Source organism: Copadichromis virginalis, linkage group LG22, assembly GCF_057382275.1.
Source record: "Copadichromis virginalis isolate Kocher_CV1m ecotype Utaka linkage group LG22, C_Virginalis_male_GT1.1, whole genome shotgun sequence".
NCBI classification, from domain to species: Eukaryota; Metazoa; Chordata; class Actinopteri; order Cichliformes; family Cichlidae; genus Copadichromis; species Copadichromis virginalis.
Genome location: NC_140638.1, coordinates 12896929 through 12917331, shown reverse-complemented (window position 1 = coordinate 12917331; position 20403 = coordinate 12896929). Strand labels below are relative to the sequence as shown.

The 20403-nt window shown below is 39.8% G+C and overlaps 1 protein-coding gene across 6 annotated transcripts in view; it reads right to left on the bottom strand.

Annotated features, from left to right (window-relative positions):
* The window catches only part of LOC146682913 (sodium bicarbonate cotransporter 3-like), a 63451-nt gene that overhangs the window by 11817 nt on the left and 31231 nt on the right, over positions 1-20403 (bottom strand). For 3 of the 6 annotated variants that reach the window (XM_085445673.1, XM_085445677.1, XM_085445674.1), the window contains exons 2-15: positions 16681-16762; positions 14852-14998; positions 13299-13437; positions 11324-11484; positions 10956-11144; positions 9539-9898; positions 6116-6231; positions 5158-5315; positions 3703-3790; positions 3454-3600; positions 2909-3015; positions 1658-1832; positions 564-697; positions 224-469 (exon numbers count right to left, since the gene is read on the bottom strand). In XM_085445673.1, the coding sequence (XP_085301799.1) occupies positions 224-469; positions 564-697; positions 1658-1832; positions 2909-3015; positions 3454-3600; positions 3703-3790; positions 5158-5315; positions 6116-6231; positions 9539-9898; positions 10956-11144; positions 11324-11484; positions 13299-13437; positions 14852-14998; positions 16681-16762 (2249 nt within the window). The remainder of the gene's footprint in view (positions 1-223; positions 470-563; positions 698-1657; positions 1833-2908; positions 3016-3453; positions 3601-3702; positions 3791-5157; positions 5316-6115; positions 6232-9538; positions 9899-10955; positions 11145-11323; positions 11485-13298; positions 13438-14851; positions 14999-16680; positions 16763-20403) is intronic. The other 3 variants (XM_085445675.1, XM_085445676.1, XM_085445678.1) reach the window with 3 other exon arrangements.

Genomic DNA, 20403 nt, shown 5'->3' with positions numbered 1-20403 from the left:
TAGAGTTTTCCCAGTAAACCAGTCAGCTGAAGTAGTCGTAGAAGAAGATAATATAAATTTTAACCTCTCTCATTATCAGTTAACGCACTCTTGCAGAGACAGCAATTTGAAGAGCTAAATTTAATGCAACCTGTGCAAACAATTCAAAATATATAATACTGAGCAAACAATAATAAACAAATGGACCTTTAATCATTCATGTAACTTAAATCTCAGTACTTACGAATACAGAGTAAGGTTGTCCAAGCTGTTATGCATGTTGACAGGGTACAATTCTCCCAGATGAAAGAGCTTCTCTAGAGCTTCGTAGATGAAGATGATGCAGATCAATGCTGCAAAAGCTTCCTCTGTGAAGCGGGTAATGTAGCAAACCAGAGAGCTTGCATCTGTGGCCACGAGGAGGATACACAGGAAGGCAGTCCACAGACCAATGCTGGTCCGTAGAGACAGGTAGGACAAGCTATAGTCCCTGGGAAAGACAAAGAATTTCTATTAGACAATGGGAATCAACATAAAACACTGTTGAGCATTTTTTACTACAATGCAAACTTGCTCAAACTCACTTGCAGAACTTAAAGAGGATCTTCTCAAATACTAAAACAGGCCCCGTGCTGCCAAGAATAGTGAGGGGCTGGCCTGCAAAGAGGGAGTATGCTACTCCTGTCAGTGATGCCCCAAATAGAGACTCGATGGCGCTCTGTAGAGACAGAGGAGAGGAGTGGAGTGAGGGAATAAGAAAGGAGGGATTGGGGAGGTGAAATTGCACAAAGGAGGATACAGAGGGAAAGGCTGAAGGAGAAAAGAAACAGATGAGGAGGAGACCACAGACCAGAACATAAAGCTTTGATTAAACAGACATTATGGGCTGCGTCTGAGAGGCTAGATAAACTGTTCAAATGTTCCCACACTGCTGACTTGTCCGAAGTCATATCTCTGTGCAGCGTGTGAGTTTATTTAGACGCATTACACACACCAGCACACAGACTGTCTGTGCCAACAGTCCCTGGCCTAGCACAGACATCTGGATGAAAGAGAAGCAGACAGTGAGAGAGAACAGAGAGAACCACAAAAAGAGACACTATACTAAACAGTTTGTATGGTAACAAAAAGAAAGAAGTGAAATGTATTAATAGTTTGATTTTATGTAACATTTTTTTTATTTTGATTGCTCATACACGTGTTTTAAAGAGGTCAGAAACATGTTGTGTGTAACATGTGTGCATTTGATCCCATCTTATTGTCTAGTGTAAGAGTGCTGCATTATTTAGCTAAAATTGTTCAAACTGTGAAATGGATTTCTTATTTGAAAACACTGATAACACTATTATGGATGGTAGAAAGAACAGATTTTTGCACTTTACAATTTTACGATGGAGCGTTTAGGATGTAAAGCGCTTTGGGGTCCTTAGGGACTAGTAAAGCGCTATATAAATACAGGCCATTTTTAGGATTCTGTGGAACTGGGGTATTTGCTTTCCGTCATTCACAATACCCTCACAGAACCCATCTGAAGTGCCAGTGCAAAAATCACAATATGTAGTAGCAATAGTCCCAAACGTTCGACTATAACACGACTAAGGGATTAGGGCTTTTACGCCCACTGGAACCCATGAAGCGATCAAATACTGACTTTTAAGTGCCAAGCTTTATGACTCACTATGTTGCCTTTTGTCGCCTCCCCAAGCAGACCCCCGAATGTGATGACAGGAGACATGCAGGCGCAGTAAAGGAAAAGGACAGAAGCGAGACACTGCAGACTGAGAGCGTCCCTGATGTCGCTCCAGTAAAAGGGCGCTTTCCGCTTGACATCCAGGACCAGACCTCCGAAAATTCTAGAAGATTCCCAGAGCAGATTTTAGTGCTTGAAATTTTCAAATTGAATGTAATGTAATTACAATTACCGTAAGAAAAAAAAATGCAAACTTCAACATATTTTCAATCAGGAAATGTGAAGAGTGGAAGCTTCAAGAGTATTACTGTCACAAAAACTCAATTAATATGAAGCTAAGTATCTAAGTGTCTGTGATGGATCATGTGACCATCTGGTTCAGAGCTTATTAGCACTAAAGAAAAGACTCTTACTGTAACAGTGTCAGCTGTAAACCGATGTTCTTAAAATGTACTAATTTAATGTTTCTGGCTTCACTGAGATGCTGTCTGATGTTACTTACTGACCACTCAGCCTCTTTCTGCCTGTTTTTCCTTTGCCTTTCTATTTCTCAAATCCATTTCTCACCTTGTATATCGTCTCCTCTCTTTTCTCTAACACCAATCCAAAAGCCTTCCTGTGAGGTCTTTTTTTATATTTACTTTCCCTCACACCTCTGAAATAACCTCTCTTGCTGTCCTTCACAGCCCCTGCTGATTCTTTCACAGAGCCCGTGTTTTCATTTTTTTTCCCTTAACATTAGCTTCTTGTACTGTCTTACGCTCAGCTTTCCCTGAGTAGCTCGCTCATAGCACAAGCCTTTTATAGTTGCAGTGAAAGGGAGCGTGACTCTGTAAATAATACAGTGCCTTCCAACAGACATGAGTGTGTGTCAGTCTGAGGTTGCCAATAAACACATTGTCCTTAGTGTGTGGCCCGTGGATAGGTGGTATCAGTTATCCATAAATGTCGACATTTCAGTTTAACAGAGTAATGTATCTGCTCAAACAAACTAATGTCGTGCTTCTAAAATTTCACATTTCATACCATTTCAAATTTTAATAAAAGCTCTGTTAGAAAAAAATATTTGGCTGATAGCTTTGAATTCACAGAAATTTCATTTTAGAGCATCCTAGAACCATAAACAAACCCCTGCAACTCAAGATGATAAACAGAACAATAAACAGAACAAGTCACTTCCATACAGGGAACAGCAGCTGACTGGATAGATGTTTAATAATGTCACCATTACATACTCACCTCCCAGTCCTCTGCAGCTCAGGCCCTGCATGATGGTCCTCCTCCTTTTCCAGTTCTCCAGCTGGAGATGCACTGCCATTGGGCTGCAGTGGTATTTTCCTCTTTATCTGCAGGTAGGACAGTTTAAAACAATATGTTCCATATGTTTTAATTCTTTTAAGGCCTCTCTCTTCGTTTAAGGTGCCTCTCTTACTGTGATTATGATGATATAAAGCTAAATGTGACATATAAACAACATGTTACTGTTTATAAGACTTGTATATATGGAAGTACAGTATGAAAGATGTTGTATTCTTAATGACTTATCCAACTGTTTACCCAAGCTGAACTCTAGACAGGCTGCCAGTCTATCACAAGACTAACAAAGAGATCTACACCTATGGCCAGTTTTAGAATCATTAATGCATCAGTGTATCCCAGGCAATTTTCTCTATATTTTTGTTACAGTCATGTCATTTTAGGCTAGGTTTAAAATGAAAATGGACACTTAAATGTATATTCAGTAGATACACCTGATATAAAATGTGGTAGAGATCCTAACTTACCTGAGATGGGACATTCTTGGGTGGCTCAATTCGAATTGTGGGATCCCACTCTCCAGGAGGAAGGACAGTCACCTGATCAAGGAACTCATCTATCCCAGAGAGTAGATCAGTTCGGTCTTTGGCCTTGTATGCAACGTCGTGGAAAATCTAGAAAATGAAATATATTTGGAGAATGGTTGCACAATTCAATTAACATTTGAAAAAGATAAAATAAGATAAAATTCAAATAAATGGCAGTGTCCTTCTCACCTCGTCTGTCATTAGCGTGGCCATGGATCTGCCAATTTCATGGTACTGTGGTCCTTTGCCGTGAGGACCCAAAAGCAGGAAAAGAAACCTTTCAACAAGAAACAGATTAATTAAATACACTTAAACTGATGACAGTGATACAAACTGCATTCAGTCTTTCTTAAATTTTTGAGGAGCTGGTTTGTAGCTCCGAAATAAAAAAGAAAAAAGGTGTCATCTCATGCTATGTATTTATGCTCCCTAGAGGGCACAACAACAGCACAAGCCCAGACATGTGAGATCAAGAGCAGAACCTCAGCTAACCTCACCTAAGGGAGTTACTTTACAAGTATGGAAGTACTTTGGCTATTACACCACCAATAAAGCGCAACACTTTGAAAAATGTGCAAGAAAAATAATTAAAGGTGGAAGCAAATTTGTTTCATCACTTGAGGTAAAAATACACTGTTGATTGCATCCAAGCTAAGAAGCCACATGAGGAGGAGATACCGACAGCTGGTGAGGTGCGACCCAAACATAAACAAATGACTCAACCGAGCAATGCTGGATCTGGCTATTTGCCCTCCATATGACAGACAGAGCAGACAGTGGATAGAAATTACTGATGTGGTTAACTTTTGTTTGCAGGCTTTAAGAAACTGGTCAAAGTTTTTTCAGTTTATTTTTATTTAACCAGGAAAGAATATGACTCAAGATTAAAATAGAGTGTCCTAGTAAAGAATCGGTTTATCATAAGTTGAATAAATTAAATCCACACAGCAGTTAAGTACGAGTAATAAAAATAACAGAAAACAACGAAAACACCTAAAAAACCTAGGGTACTTTTTTTATTTTATTTGCAATTGACTTATGTTGCATCACTACAATGGCACTGCAAGAGCCTTGCAGCAATAGATTCACACTTCAAATTAGACAGTCTGACACCAGTGACAAAAATAAGGGTGAAGAATGCCCTTCATTTTGTCTGCACTAGCTGCTACTTACTGCAATCTCCCATAAAACATTCAGTATGTTTTTCTACATCATCATTAATGTCTTTATTGCGAAGTATGATATCATTTCGGGGCTATATAGCTATATAACAATTTGCATTGTTTATGTTTGTTTGTTAAGCCATCAGCCTTGTTGTTTCTTCTTTTGATCGCTTTACTTCTTCCCGTGTTGATTAGAAGAAAAAAAAAACAAGCGTTGCCCACATTTTTGCACACCATGCTACTAATTTTTTGCCCAATTATATGTTTCAAGATTTGTATCCAGGCATTGCAAAGGGTTGTGTATGATCACAGTCATGGTAAATCCACAGGTTATAGTAGGTCGATGTGATAGCAGCATTAACAAATTATTTAAAAAGTCTGCTTTAAAAAAAAACTAACTTTTCATATTTGGTGTGTTTTTTTAATGACAAAACTTTAGGCAAAGAAAAGACCTTATGTGATACAATTCTTAAAAACTTACCTTGTGGGCACAGGCACCTCAGTAAGGCCTGTGATAAGGACTGCAGGTGACAGTCGAACAAATGCAATTATGGGCTTCTCCAGGAAGTCCACTTCTCCCACTAGCACATTGGAAGCCTCAGCACCCGGGGGAATCTTTTTCATGAAATTCATGTCCACCTGAAGTCAGTGAAATAGTAAAATCATACATACAGATCTACACAGAAGAAAGAGCTTAAAAAAGGTATAATAGACTTGGAGCCAGTGGAAGTACAGACATGTGAAAAGAGATGAAGATATGGAAATGAAAGGAATGGCAGCAGGTCAGTTGGATGCTATGATAATAAATGAATTATAAGGGGATTTGAGAGCAGCCTATAGAACTACATAGTACTGAGCAAAGATTGTCCATTGATTTTATCCATTTCTTATTATGTTCCTCAGATAAATGGCTTTTACTGCTACGCTAAATAAAAATAGACCCGAGCATGGCAACATTTTGTTCCTCTCTGTGTAAAAGGGTCTGTGCCTTCATCTCCTGTGACTCATGCAAACACAGCACCTTATTTTTTGGCAGTTATGGATGCTTTCATATTGACAAGTGCTTATGGCAACCTGCCATTTTACTTAATGGATGCAGACCTAGAAAATGGTAGGATGAATGGGAGCCATGCTACGGATTTCCAAAACTAAACAGTTATGTAACTTTTACTTTGATGCTTATTCTGCATCCATTACAGGAGGAGCAATGATTAATGCCTTTTACTGAGCCCAGAAGAAAAAGGCTGACAGGTATGTGATGTTGGCGCTCATAGAGGCTGTTTTCAATGGAGGCCATCGAAATGACTGAACATCCAGAAACTGAAGAGGAAAAGGGAAAAAAAAAAAAAAAAAAAAAAAAAAAAAAAAAACACTGATGGCTCAGTCATGGGTCCCTCCACCACGGACTGTTTCTGTGCTCAGTACTGGGGATAGGTTACCTTGCTGAAGTCGACACTGCTGCTTTCTCTACTGACCCCTACTTTGGATGGCCGCCTATCCATTGCCTTGTTGCTATCCAGATTGTTTGGGACGGAGTTCTGAGACACCAGTGGTCCTGGGATGCAAAAGAGGAGAGAAAAAGACAAAGCGGCGGTAGAAAACGTGTAAGTACAAGGCAGGAAATGACGGCAGGAGACCAGCTGTGAGGTCTGCCATGAACGCTATCTGTCATGTGATTAGTAATAAGATTAATAATGATAATAACAACTTTTAATAATTAAAGTAAGTGCCATTAATTTGCCTGTCTAATTATGAAGATTATATAATGATATGCGTACTTCTACTTTACAGCATGGGCTCAACAAACGTGACGCAATTGTGGAATTTAATCACTCTATGCAAACAAACCTGATACAAAGCGAATCACACTTTTTAAAAAAAATTTAGTATTACAGTTTAAATAAGTGTTTCAACTTCATATTTCTATATTCAGTTTTAAAGGGAAAATTAAACACTGTATGTGCTCTTAGCTAAGTGGCCTAAGGAAATTTGCTTTAAATGTTCAACCAGATCAGTTCTGCAGTTTTTTGGCTCCAACATACTGCGCCAAATGTTTAAATAAAAAAAAAAAACATATGCCAGAGCTGATTAAAGATTAGTTGAATCTATTTTATTATGTTATTTTTCTGTCAAGTGAAATGATTTCTTCCACGAAATCCACTAAATGTGATACAGAGCAGCAACGATGTGACAGCTCTTCAGAGGGAAGATGATATTTGACACTACAGTATTCCTGAATGCTCCCAGTCTGTTGAGCTCATGCTCTGGCACTGAAGTTACTCCTGCTTGGCTTGAATTCATGTCGGCTTTGCTCTAAAGGTGAATGGAAGTGTTTGATGTCCTGGCAGATCAAATGTTAAAACTGTCATTTCTGTGGACGACTGGTTGCACACTTTATGCGATCTGAGCCATACCAGATACAGGAACCGCTAGCACTTTATGCGAGATGAGAGAGGGAGATGAAATGAGGGAGTGCTGCATATAAAGCGAAGGACTACATATGCATACTGTCCTCTGAAATTCTTTTACCAGGTTTTTCTTCATTTCCACTTCCACAAAAAAATAAAAGTCATCAAGAAATAATTAAGCAAACATAAAAAACGAAATACACCACAAGTCAAAGTGAAAATGTATCATTTCTGCCAGTGATTCATACCCTTGAACTGTACCCTGGAGTAACCCCAGTGAATGCTGGGTAGCTGGGACTGCTGAACAGAAATGTGATTGCTCACATACCTGACAAAGCCTCTTGAAATATGGGAGGGATTAGTTTAGGTTGTGTCTGCCAGCACACCTCATTCAGGAAGGCTAAGCCCTGGAATGCTCCACCACACCAGCCTTTTAAACAGTGGTGTCACAGCACTACCTCATTCATATGCAAAAAAGTAGCACAGATGTCTGAAATTACCGACTGGCGGAAATTCCAATAAAAGACAAAAAGAAGATTAGAGGGTACATTTATGGCACCTGTAGGAATACATGTACAGATCTAAAATAATATAATTTGTTATATGCATGAAGGAGTTTTAAATGCAACTACTGTAATAATAACAACAACTCTCTCTTTTAACGTGTAACAAGTGGAGTGCAGTGAGTCCCTGAATGGCCCGTGTAAAGGTATTTTACACATGACACGAGCACACTCAATGGGTGCATGACATTTACACATAAATAGCCTCTTGTCAACTCAATATCTACAATACCTTCACTCTATGTATTTGTAACATGTAAGCTAGACTTCAAATAGCCTCCAGACATGGCATATACACTTATACAGCTGTTAGATAATTAGCCATTTAGCTCAACGGTACAGTTTCTACAACCTCCAGCCAACACCAGATGACATTATTAAATTTAATGATTTGAAAGTGGAAAGGCCTGAAAGCCTCCTCTGAAGCCTGCTCTTAATTCTATGTATTTCCCCAGGAGGGGGTACAATTACAGAAGCTTGTCAGCTATAATAAGACCTCCCTAACCTTTCAGATTCAGCTCCCATCAACTGAATGCGGATTCTAACAGCCCATACTTTGAAATGGAGCCATTCCCAGAATGAAACAAACACAGACGTACGTACACACATGCACACAGAGTCTAATAATAAATTAAAACCGCTTGGTTCGGGAAGAACAAAAAGTCACAGTAGGTGCCAGTGTGATGGTACATACAGTAACATCACACCAGCTCTAATCACAGGCTTATTTTTGGCCACGCTGCTGGCACACATTGCTCTCTCTACACTCTTAGACGGGTAAAAGAACGTTTATCTTTGGAACTGATGCCAAATGATGAGAATGGGTGCCAAATGATGCAATGGGAAAAGCACAAGTTGAATGACATTTCAGTGAAATCAAAGGAGCAGTCGCCTGAGGGCAAATGCTCATAGCTAAAAGGATTTAGGATGTATTGCTAGTTTTGTTAGTTCCAAAACACCACCACAAAAGCAAAAGAAATGTCCCAAGGCTTCTGCAAGATTTGCGTCAAACAACAATCAATAAGTGCTGCTCTAACTGTGCAAAAGTCCCCAATTAATTGATGGGAATGTATTCTTTATACAGTGCTGTGAGTCACTGACAACAGCAGGACAGCACAAAAAAATAAAGGCCAGCAGCTCCAGTTAACGATGCCCACACTAAGAATGGCTAAAGTGGGTTACAAAAACTAGGCAGCATTTTTCAGCTGTACCTCCACAGAAAACATACAGAACACACTATCAAAAGATTTATGTGACACCAGTGATAAGAGTTACACTTTCCCTGTTAATACATTTGGATTTTTTTATAAACATATCTAGCCTACGTAATTAATGCTGTGCAACTCTGAACTGCAGAAAACGAAGATGAACTGAATGACCTATTGGGCTGATAAACTGCTCATTGTGAAATAAACCCAATAACAAAACCCCTTCAAACAAGTTTTTCAACTAATAAATGTGAGTCATGGTGAGCAGAATGTGTAAACAAAAACATGAAAAGACAGATGACGAAGTATCGGCACAAGATTTTGGGGGTAGCTATGCAAACACAAGGGGAAGGTGTGAAGATGGACTCAGCTAAGCAAGGCGTAGATGCTTAGAAAATGTGTGGAGCAAAGTTTAAGGGGCAAAACAGGGATGAGAGATAGCAGAAAGGAACAGGCTGGTGGAAGAGATGAACAGAAGGGAAGGGAAGCAGAGGTTTCATCAGTGAGTAATGTCAAAACGTTTATTGATATATATACACAGTATTCAGTGAGTGAGCCTTGCTGTGGATTAATTATGAGATGGACGCAAGGTTGGAAGTTAACAGTGAGCAGAGCTTTCATGCTAGTGCTAGTGTTCTCTGTTCAAGCTGTGACTCACACTGGCAGGCTACACAGATATTTGCCTTCTAAGGGCAGCAGCTCAACGCTCTGGGATGCTGAGGATGCTCGCCGGCTGAGCTGTGGTGATACCGCCTCTTCTTCTGGTGGGTCCTCATCCTCTGGAGGAGATACCACAACCTCAGGGATGCCTTGTGGGCCGAGGACTACGCCCTGTCTGTGTGATGGGCTCTGAGAACGGCGTAAAGCCTGAGGGGTGGTAAAGGGAGAAGGACCTGGGAAAAGCCCAGTGTTGGAAGAAGAAGAGGGCAGCAGGTGGTTGAGCAGAACGGAGACTCTGGACTCTCGTCTCTGGGACAGGTTGGATACGGAGGATGCTGTCCCTGGCTTGTGGAGAGAAAGACGTGAAGAGGACAGGCCCTCTCCTAACAGAGGAGACAATGGCAAAAAAAAACAAAACAAAAAAAACAAAAAAAAAAAAAAGAAATAAGGGAGGGGGGGAGGAGGAGAGGGAAAGCAAATAGGGGAAAGAGGGGATTGAGGGAGGGATGGGGTGGGACAAGGAATAAGGAATGGAACAGAAGAAAAACATGTGAAGTTGCAGTACATCACAGAAATGGTATCTGAAGGAGACAGCAAGAAAGAGTGGGCAGCGATAGGGTGACAGAGGTGTAGTTAGAGATTCGTGCTTGCATAAACGTGAGCTAAAAGCATGGCTGTGTGCAGAAGAAGCCAAGAATGATTCAGTGAGGCATGTGGGAGGCTCTACAAGGGACAAACAACGTGTTATACTCAACTCCAAATAAGCCGGTCACACACTATGAGTGAGGCAAAGCTCCGAGTTCAGAAAGGCTTGCATGCAGGCGAGGATGAGTTGGTGCACTGCGAGGAAATGTGCTCTGTCACACACAGACCACTCATAAGTCCTACACAACACATTCATATAAACATACATATTTCAGACTGCAGCTGTTACCATCACAAACCTACAACGTGAGAGAATTCTGACCTCTCACATTTGCATTTCAGTTTTAATGCTGCGAAAATGCAAGCCCAACAAAAACCACAGACAGAGAAGTGGAGAATGGGATATTTCATTCATTGTTAAAACCTCAGGCATCTAACCCAAGATCCTAAAATGTGCAACACCACTGTGGCCATGCCTAGTCAAAAAACAAAAGATGCACACAATGCTGACTCCAGTTGCAGGTAAAGCGTTATTTCCTGAATGTCACACCCTGAGGAGTGAAAACAATTAATTCAAACCCCAAAGCCAGGCCAGCCATACAGGTTAGCACATAAATTAGCACTCAAATTTCTTTTTCACTAAGGGGACTGAGTGCTTCAACAATTTTACTCACTTTAAACCATCCACCTTCTACGCTGGCTTTGAGGGATTTGAACAGTGGATTTTTAAGAACAGTTCCCCAGTGGTGGAAAACATCGGAGAAAAAGAAATGTGAGTGCGCCGTAGGATCTCACCGTTCTTTTCAAGCAAGAGTGGGTCAGAATGTTTCTTGCCTATGTCAGCAATGGAGCGCACAAGTGGGATGCGATTGCTGAGCTTTCTCTCATTCTGATGATGGTGTTTCTTCAGCATTGCTTCCCGCACCTTGTCACGCAAATCCTCCTTCAGCTGCCCTGACGCCACCATGCTGTCTATCACCATGTCTGAGTCACACAATGTCAGCGGCAAAAACACAAACACACAAGAACACACAAAGAAGGTTATATATAGACCATTAAACATGTAATTATTATTGTAATAAATTCAATGCATTTCATAGTAATCGCAATGCTACCTAAAAAATATAACAATGATATGTAAAAGTCCTCTATTGTAAATTTACCTGCGATTTCCTCGATACTACTGGCCCTCATATCCAGCAAAACTGTGCCGTTAAGTATGCAGCTACGCAGTTCAAATAAGCTGTGCAAGGACAATGTGGCCACGTAAGGCTTACTCCACCTCTCACCACCATCTTCCACATCCTCTTCAAACTTCAGCCATCTGTAGGTAAGCGCCAAAAAACAGACATGTACAGAAAGACGACAATGTTTTATTTGTACCCACATACAAGCTGTATTGCAATTCAGTAAGAGTCTGTGCTGGCTTGCAAAGCCAAGATGCTATCCATCCATCCATCCATCCATCCATTTTCTTCTGCTTATCAGAAACAGGTTCGGGGGGGGGGGGGGGGGGGGCAGCCTGAGGCAAGGATGCCCACACCTCCCTCTTCCCAGCCACCTCCTCCAGCTTATACAGGGGTAGACGTTCCCAGGCCAACCAAGAGATGTAGTCTTTCCAGTGTGTCCTGGAAAACACCTCACCCACGAGGTGCCCAGGAGGCATCCTCGTCAGATGCCCTAGCCACCTCATTGGCTCCTTTCAATGTGGAGGGTTAGTGGGTATACTCTGAGTCTCTCTCAGATGACTGAACTCCTTACCCCATCTCTAAGAGAGAGGCCAGCCACCCTTCAGAGATAGCTCATTTCCACTGCTTGTATCAGTGATCTCATTCTTTTGGTCACTATCAAGAGCTTTGCCTTTCTTCTGATCCCTTTCCTTACAACAATGAACCAATGCAGCATCAGGATTACTGCCACAGGCCCAATCTGTCTTCGAATCTCCCACTCTCTTCTCCCTTCACTTATGAACAGGAGCCCAAGCTACTTAAACTCCTCCACTTAGAGCAGCAACTTGTCAGCCAAGATGCTTTTTTTTTTCTAAAGCACTGCAAATTAAGTTTCAGTTCAAATTATGTCAGTCTTTGAGATGCCAGGGAAGCTAGGTCGTCATTCGTAAACTTAGCACAAAAGTTTGTATTTGGTTGATTATTTCTTTGTTGTAAAAATGCTTTTTGTCAATAAATCTGCTCAACTGACAATCTAGGTTGAGAGTTGGGTATGTGGGTTGCACACATAAGAAACTTGCCAAATGCTAAACCGTTTATTCTCTGACCAAGACAACCACACTGACTTGCGACAAATGCTGGTTAAAGAATGTGATGCCATCCCACAGCAGTGTTTGACTAAGCTGGTGACCAGCATGAGGAGATGTCAGGCTATTGTGGCAGTGTATGGTTCTTCCACGTGCTACTGAGGCCCCTGTTTGTTCAATGAATTGTTAAATTGCCAATATGTCTTGTTTCTTCAGACGTCAATCATTCAATCCAATAAATAATCCAGACAAAAAGTAGAATAGGGCGTTTGGCATTGGCAGAGAAGATTCGGCAAGTTTTTCATGGGCACAATCCACATACTCAACTCTGCGGATCAACCAGTAAATACATTTTCCTTACAAATGTGGGACCATTTATAACAAACAGGCGGTTGCCAAGAAGCATTGTAACAACAAAGGAATCATCGACCAAATTTATTTACTTTTTTTTGCCAAGTTTATTTCAAACCACAGCAAACAACCCTGGAAATGTTTATGTATGATATTAGTTTAGTTTTCTTTTAATATCAAATTAAAATTGAGATTGTTCAATGAAAGAAATGTTTCAGGATTGCTGCAGATTCTGGGGGCATTAAAAATGCTGTGAAGGCATTATGGAATTATTCAATTGTCATTTAAAGTACTTCACAGTAGAAAAATTCTAAAGTTCACAATGATTTTTTACTGAGAAATAAGCCACTTAAGCTGATAGCTGTGATTATTTGTCAAAAAGACCTTAGATTTAAAAGGGAAGGTGTTACCTAACTGAAAATTAATGGGTTTTTCTTTAAAAAGCCAATAGATCTGTGCTGTGGGCTTCTGTTCTGTCTTTTTTAAACTTCATATGGTCGTTATGCTGTTCACACTTTCATCTGCCTCCTAACCTGGCAGTCTCTCTCCACTCAGTGGCAGTGCCATCTCTAAAGGACAGCTCATCCATTTCGGTGAAGAGGTCGTGAGGGACGTGCTCCAGGTCATCATCCTCTGTACCCAAGATGAACTGTACCCTCTGGGATGGCGTGTCTAAACAGAGAGTGGAACAAAAGGCCAAGGTTCATTTTTGCAATAATTATAACAATAACAATAAAATTAAAGAAACTGAACAAACTGTCAGGAAATGCAGGGAAGATAGAAGTTTCCAAAATAAAGTATAAACTCAGAGCATTTTGGTTAGTGGCCCAATGTAAACAACTTTTCTTACTTCACAAGAAAATTGCACAGGGCAGATGTCTTATTCTTAAATGTTTATTTCAACTCTAAAGGATGATGTGGGAAAATGCTCTGTGAAAGCAGAGATTAAATCTACAATTATAAAGCCGGATGGATTGCGTCTATGTGTAGCTGGTCACGACAAACATCTATGTAATTGCTTTTCTTTGAGGAAGAATACCAAGAAGTGTGCTAAAGAGAATAATAAAACTCGGACGCTTTAGCAACTTCCTTTTCATGTCTGATTGAATTAAGAGATACAGTATTAGGATATCTGAAACCACAGAGAAGAAGGAAATAGATAAAGTATATTAGAAGACTAAACTCCACAGGGAGGCAGAAATTAAATAGTTGGAGTGAAAACGGGTGAGTTACTTTCTGTTAACACAAGGGTACATTGTGTGGTGATTTGGTGTCTATTACGCACTCAATATTAACACTTGATTTCCAACTGAAAAACATTTATTTTCTGGAGCAAAAGCAGATACTGAAACATTTTTATAAACATCCCGAACACACTGAAGTGTTTTAGTTTGTCATCTCTGTATCACTGTGATAAACTGTTTTTATAAAACACATTTTTAGTCCTATCCCAAAAAGTCTACCTCAGAATATTGACACTTTAAATGATAAAACCGTGCTTTAAAAATAAAAGTATCTTTTGTTAGTTGCACTGTTACAAGGCTCGATTCAGTCTTTCATTGAGTTCAAAGTACTGCTTGGTTGCTTACGAGTCTTACAGCTGGAATGACGCAGCAACTTCAATCACAAATGCGTACGCACATCACTTAAAATGCCGGAGCCTTCAGTCTGCGAGAGGCCGTTCACAGCGGCCTTTAATGCCTTTTAGAGCTGCACTGTTTGACGTATGGAGAAAATCAGAGGGTTAAACAAAAGTAATTATCTAATTGCACACAGTGGCTACATTTTTTTTTTAACTTAAGCTTTTTGTGGATGCTTTACTTAAAGATTTTATGTGGAGTTTTTCATTCATTATATTAAAAGATTCTACCTATTCTAGATTATAGGAGATTCTATTTAATATGTGAAGGAAGCCCATTAGTGTGCGGTAATAGATAAGGTAAGGTTCAAAGGTACACACTAGCTGCAAGCTACAATACTGTGGGATGGGATATAAGAAAACAGAGCAGACTAGAGAAAGAAAAGTAAAAAAAAAATGGCATGTGATATGGATGAAATTGCAATTAAGTTCAAAATAGTCGCCAACCATAAGTAGGAGAATCCCTGCCATCTTCTTTCCCCTCCTCGGAATCTCTATTCTTCTTCTTTCTTTGCTTGTGTCCTCTGTGGCGATGCCTCCGCTTACTCTCCCTCCCAAGAGGAACATGGACACCCACGTACACTGCTCTGTGGCCTAGGAAAAGTAAAGATGCAATATCTATTGACACACTGTATTACACTGTGACACAGCTTCTAATCTGCAAACACTTTACCAGCACCAATAATTGGATGTGAAAAAAGAGATTCATTGAAATTTTATTAATTATTGTCTGCTTGTGTAGGAAATAAAAGGAGGGGAGAAACGCCATTCAACCTCCTTATGCATGTTAACATAATCATTTGTCTGCCAGAGGACACGGTGCAACTTACCTGTTCCCAACACACCTGTTTGGAAGCCACAAACACAAAAACCAGCAGATCCAGAGTCAAGCAGAACATAAATGAGTGAATAAATAACTACACATAACAAATATTATAGAAATCTGTTTCTATTGTTCAATATATGAGGATATGATTTTTAAATCAACAAATCCTGGCTCAAGTTTAAATGACCACAACTGCTATACATCTTGTTATAATGGATCTACATAAAATTTGAACTTTTTTTCTCTTCGGATAAAGAAGTAACAGTTCTATATCTAGCAAACCTGACAGATTCGAGGTATAACTCCTCGGGTATAACGACAGCATACAGCTCACAAACCACATGTGCAGCAACATTATTTTGTGCATTTTTTCGTGGACAATCCCGACACTGCAACTGTGCAGAGTGGAAATGCTATAGTCATTTCCTGCATATCGGTAGCTTAAATTTTTAACTTATAGAAAAAAATAATTAGATTGTGGAGCAGATCTCACGGCACATATACCATTCAAGTTCTCACTTGAAAAGGTCATCCATGCTCTCATTTCAGACTTCACTACAATAATGCACTTTACACCAACCATCAGTTACTATAAAATGTACAGGCTAGAGTTAATTAAAAATTTAGCTGCCAAGCTTTAAAAACATAGCCAAAGGAGTGATTTTCTTGTTGGCTTTTAAAGCTCTACGCTCCTCTCAGGCTCCTGCTTCACATCTGCAAGTTGCCGAGCTTATATAGGGATATAAGTGGAATTAAACACTAATATTAAAAAACACTAAACTATGTTGAAAAAGGTTTACACTGTGAAAGCAGTATCATATTTCCAGGGACACACACATTCAAGAAAAAAAGGCAATTAATTTCTTTCCTATTCTTTTGAGAGCTTCAAATAAAAAAAAAAAATATGGAGGAAAACCATAAACGTGACACCCCACACCAGTTTGATCTTCTCTTCATTATTGTTACTGCGACAAAGGAGCCATATTGCAAAAAGACAGCACCCCATTTTCACCCTGCATTTGCTACCAATACCCTTTTCTTTGTAGATGAGTCATCGTTCTTTGATCTGAATGGGAGGAGGATTAAAATCAAGAGAAAAGGATTGAGCGTAAGGGACACAAGCACAAGTCTAACAGATGGAGACAAACACCGAGAGCAAAGACAACAGAAAAAAGGCGCAGGAGATGAAAGAGCATGAAGAGAAGAAAAAAAATGGACAGCTTAGCTGGACAGAAAGCAGAGGGCTCCAGCAGTGCCTTAAAACTGAGATAATACTGAGAGGAAGTTATAGTTATGGATCCACTTGAAGAAAGATGCTTTTACTTGAATCTTGAAAGTGTTTCCACCTGATGAGTGCTGGCTTAATCCTACATTTCCATTACACAGTAAAGCACAAGAAATATCAATAGTTGCAAGAAAAATACTTGTGGTCTGGCAGTTTTAAACTTACTTTCAAAATCGTCTTTCTCATAGTTTGAGAGAGTGGCGAAGCTCGTCTTTCCGTGGTCAACAATCGCCTCCTCATCTAGACCCTGACAAAAAAAAAAAAGAAGAGGTAAGAAGCTAAAAGAGGATTGATGGTTTGCATAAGAAAAAATGTGTATTTTCACATTAGTTATGCATTTTTTGTGTTTTATTTTCCCATTTTTTATGATTTTTTTTAGAAAACTCGACCCTAAAAGCTTTTATGCTTTGATAGATGATCAAGGGACACCTTGATCACTCTGCAGGGGTTTAAAGCAGAAATAACAATGTCAGAAAATCACCTGTGAGGTGGGTGAACAAGTTGTTTTTGGATTTGTATATATACACCCCATAGTCAATAATGCTGCAGCTTTGCATTTAAGCTCATAAGTACAACAAGCTTTTTGGTTTTACACACAGCTAATAGCTCATTTCCAGACCACTTAACATGGCAGTCAAGAGAATTAACTTTGCCAATGATCTGCACAAAAGTGCAATTACGGGCACTTAATGAGCAGTAGACAGATAACACATCTTATTTTCCCTCAATGAAATAACATAGTCAAACAGGTTAAATTTAGACCAAGTCTTTAACAACCCTGTCCACTGTATAATGCAGGACGGTATCACTTGCTGTTTTATTATCTATGTGCCATTTTCCTCAAACTAATTAGTCTGTATTGTACTATATATTAATTGTTGTAGTCCATGCAATTAAGGTTATGTTTCACAGCAACATCAAGAGGCTGGCTGGAGTCATTTAAAAAAAAAAAAAAAAAAAAAAGAGAGAGAGAGAACATGACCTTAGTGAACATAATTAGCTTGATATCACTAGCATGGACACATCTAGAGATAAGGAGTTTGCAACAGTGAGGACATAAAGCTGTCAGGACACATAAAAACAAAGCCACATATCATTAACATTTCTTTATCAAATAATAGCACCCATAAAATCAGTATTACAGCACAGCAGCACACATTATCACACATGTGCTATACTGGTGAGGACACAACTGCCCCATTGATCGCCCAGAGCATTAATCATTTACCAGTATAGGGGTAACCTGAACCTTCAACGTGAAGGCGGCCCAATCTTTACACTAACTTTAAACCAAACCGCACCTCAAAAAATGTGAAATGCTCTCACAAGTGCACAGGTGTAACGAGACAAATTCACACCTAAATAGACAAAAACAACAGACTTGAGAGATGCTTTGCTGGAAAAAGTCTGGGTGTGTCTAACACTGGAAAATACCAGGTGACACACATTGTACTGAGGCAACAACCACAACAATGAGAGGCAGGGGGGGGGGCAATTTGTCAATTGATTCTCAAGTCAAACCCCCAGTGTCACTGTGAATCTATTCGGCAAATCAAACTAGGCAGATCAATTTACTTTAACCATTACACCTCTGAGACACTGCATTTGTGAAGGGGGCACCTCCGACAATTTCAATAACTTCAGCTTATTTGCAAGGGAGAAAATCAACAGAAGATGGGGTTGTCCCGTCATAACAGGAAAATATTACATTTTACCGGTACATAAAACATTACATAAATATTACATTTAAGGCTATTAAATAGCTGATTTAAATTTCACAATAGATATAAAAAGACTTCAACATCACAATGTGGCACAGGTTCCTGAGTGCTGTTGTATGTGTCAACTCACTGAGTGAGAGGTAAAAGTAAGAAAGAGCAGCTTCTGTCAGTGGTTTGACGCTACGTAAAGCAAATATTGAAACGGTTTCAAACACTTTCAATCAGTTTCACTTTTGACAAAACTAACATTAACTATAAAAAGGTATCGTGATCAGGAAGGAACAGCTTTTTTTTAGCCAGACATGCATATAGACTCAAAGAGTGAGCTAATCCTAGCTCTGACTGTCAGGCTGATACAAAACAGAGATACCCAGTATTAGGTCTGAGATAAACCAATCCTTGTAGCTAGGATAATATATTTTCTTTCAGGTTTTTTATACAAATAAGGTTGAGAAAAGGATGAAGACTATAGCAACCAAAAATCTTAAGTTAATCTAATTCCTTATTATATTTGTAATATAATTATTTTTCTGCGACCTCACAAATATGTGACCTTCAGTATCTTATGTAAGTCACGCATAACAAGAAAACATTTCAACAAATACAAATCATCTGCTCTCATGCCTTAAGGACAAACACTTTGACGCAATACAATTCCCAATTGGAGGAGCCCGTCAACCCCTTCAGCCAATCACAGAGAGGCACAGCTGCCATGCAGGAGTGAGTGGAAACAAAAGGTGATGCTAGACATATGCTGGAAAGATACACGACACCTGAATGATATCACGGCCTTGTGTGCCACAGCATCTCAGTCATCTCTGCTATTCACACTTAGTTTCTTTCATTTTGATGGAAAGCACATACTCTTCTGCTCTCCCTCGTCCGTTATTGGCCTACTTGTATGAATGCGTCTTTAATGACATTCAGATATCGACACACATTTCCACCTACAATGAATGATGCCATCTGTGACTGAGCTTGTGTGAGCACTTATAAGTTTGGGAGCTTGCGTGTTTCTCAGTTGTTGGTGAATTTATATGATAATGAGGCACACTGCTCTCTGGCAGTGCCTTGATGGGGAGCAGTAATGATTCAGCGTAGGGAGAAGCACAGCAAGAAATTAATCTGTGTCTCTCTAGTAACTGCTGTTCTTTCCAAACAGCACAGCATGAAGGTTCAGTAAAAGTGACCAACAGTGACTAAACTGGAACGGGTTTCTCCTTGTCATTCGTGATCAAAAAGTGCCAAGAAATATAACTAAGTGGGTGCCACACATCCAAGACGGAAGTTTGGCATTTAGTTGTTGACATCCTGTTTTTATATTTGTTTGTTTTATTCAGATGTGACTATTTGGAGGAAAAAGTACAGCTAAGGAGATTAGCTAATGCTAGCTGGCCTAGACAAGTTGCATCTATAATTCATTGTGATATTAAATGGAAGGCTGATTTTGGATAGCAAAAAGCAGGCTAAATATATGTACCCAATACCTCTTGGAGAAATTGGACAGCTAACTGTTTTTTTGCCAGGTGCAGAAAACCCCCAACTGGGAGCCGTGGGTGAGGCACTTTGATATTCTTTACCATGACAACCAACCAAACTCAGGTGTTGCAAATATCTGATCAGCCAGGAGCAAAGACAATGATCCTCCAAGCATTATTTTTCTTATTAGTATTATCTTGTCTGCGGATATCATTTGTTACAGGTATGGACACTAAAGAGTAGCCATATCCAATTCTCCCATATTGTTATTGTCCCATACTGTAACATCTAGTCCTTTTACTGAATCAGAACTCTGGGGTGATCCAGTGACCGCTGCGAAAGAGCAGCTGACAATCAGGGAAAGACCAGATGACAGACTGGAAAGACTGCTGACAGGAGGAAATAGACCCTAATGGGGCTGGTGTGGGTTAGCACCTCATACCAGCAGGACCCAGCGCTTTTTAGCATACTTGGGTACACCCAATATTGCTACAGAAATCTCAAAGGAAAAGATACCCCTAGGGTCTGCCTTTCCGTATGGATTTAATGGCAATGAACCATGGAACGTAACCAATGATCAGCCAGCATTGCAAATAATGGACCATCAATGGAAAGGAAAGAATTCTGCAAAACTGCATTTGTGACTGGTCAAAACTAACAACTGACATGGGCCTTAAAATCCACCAAG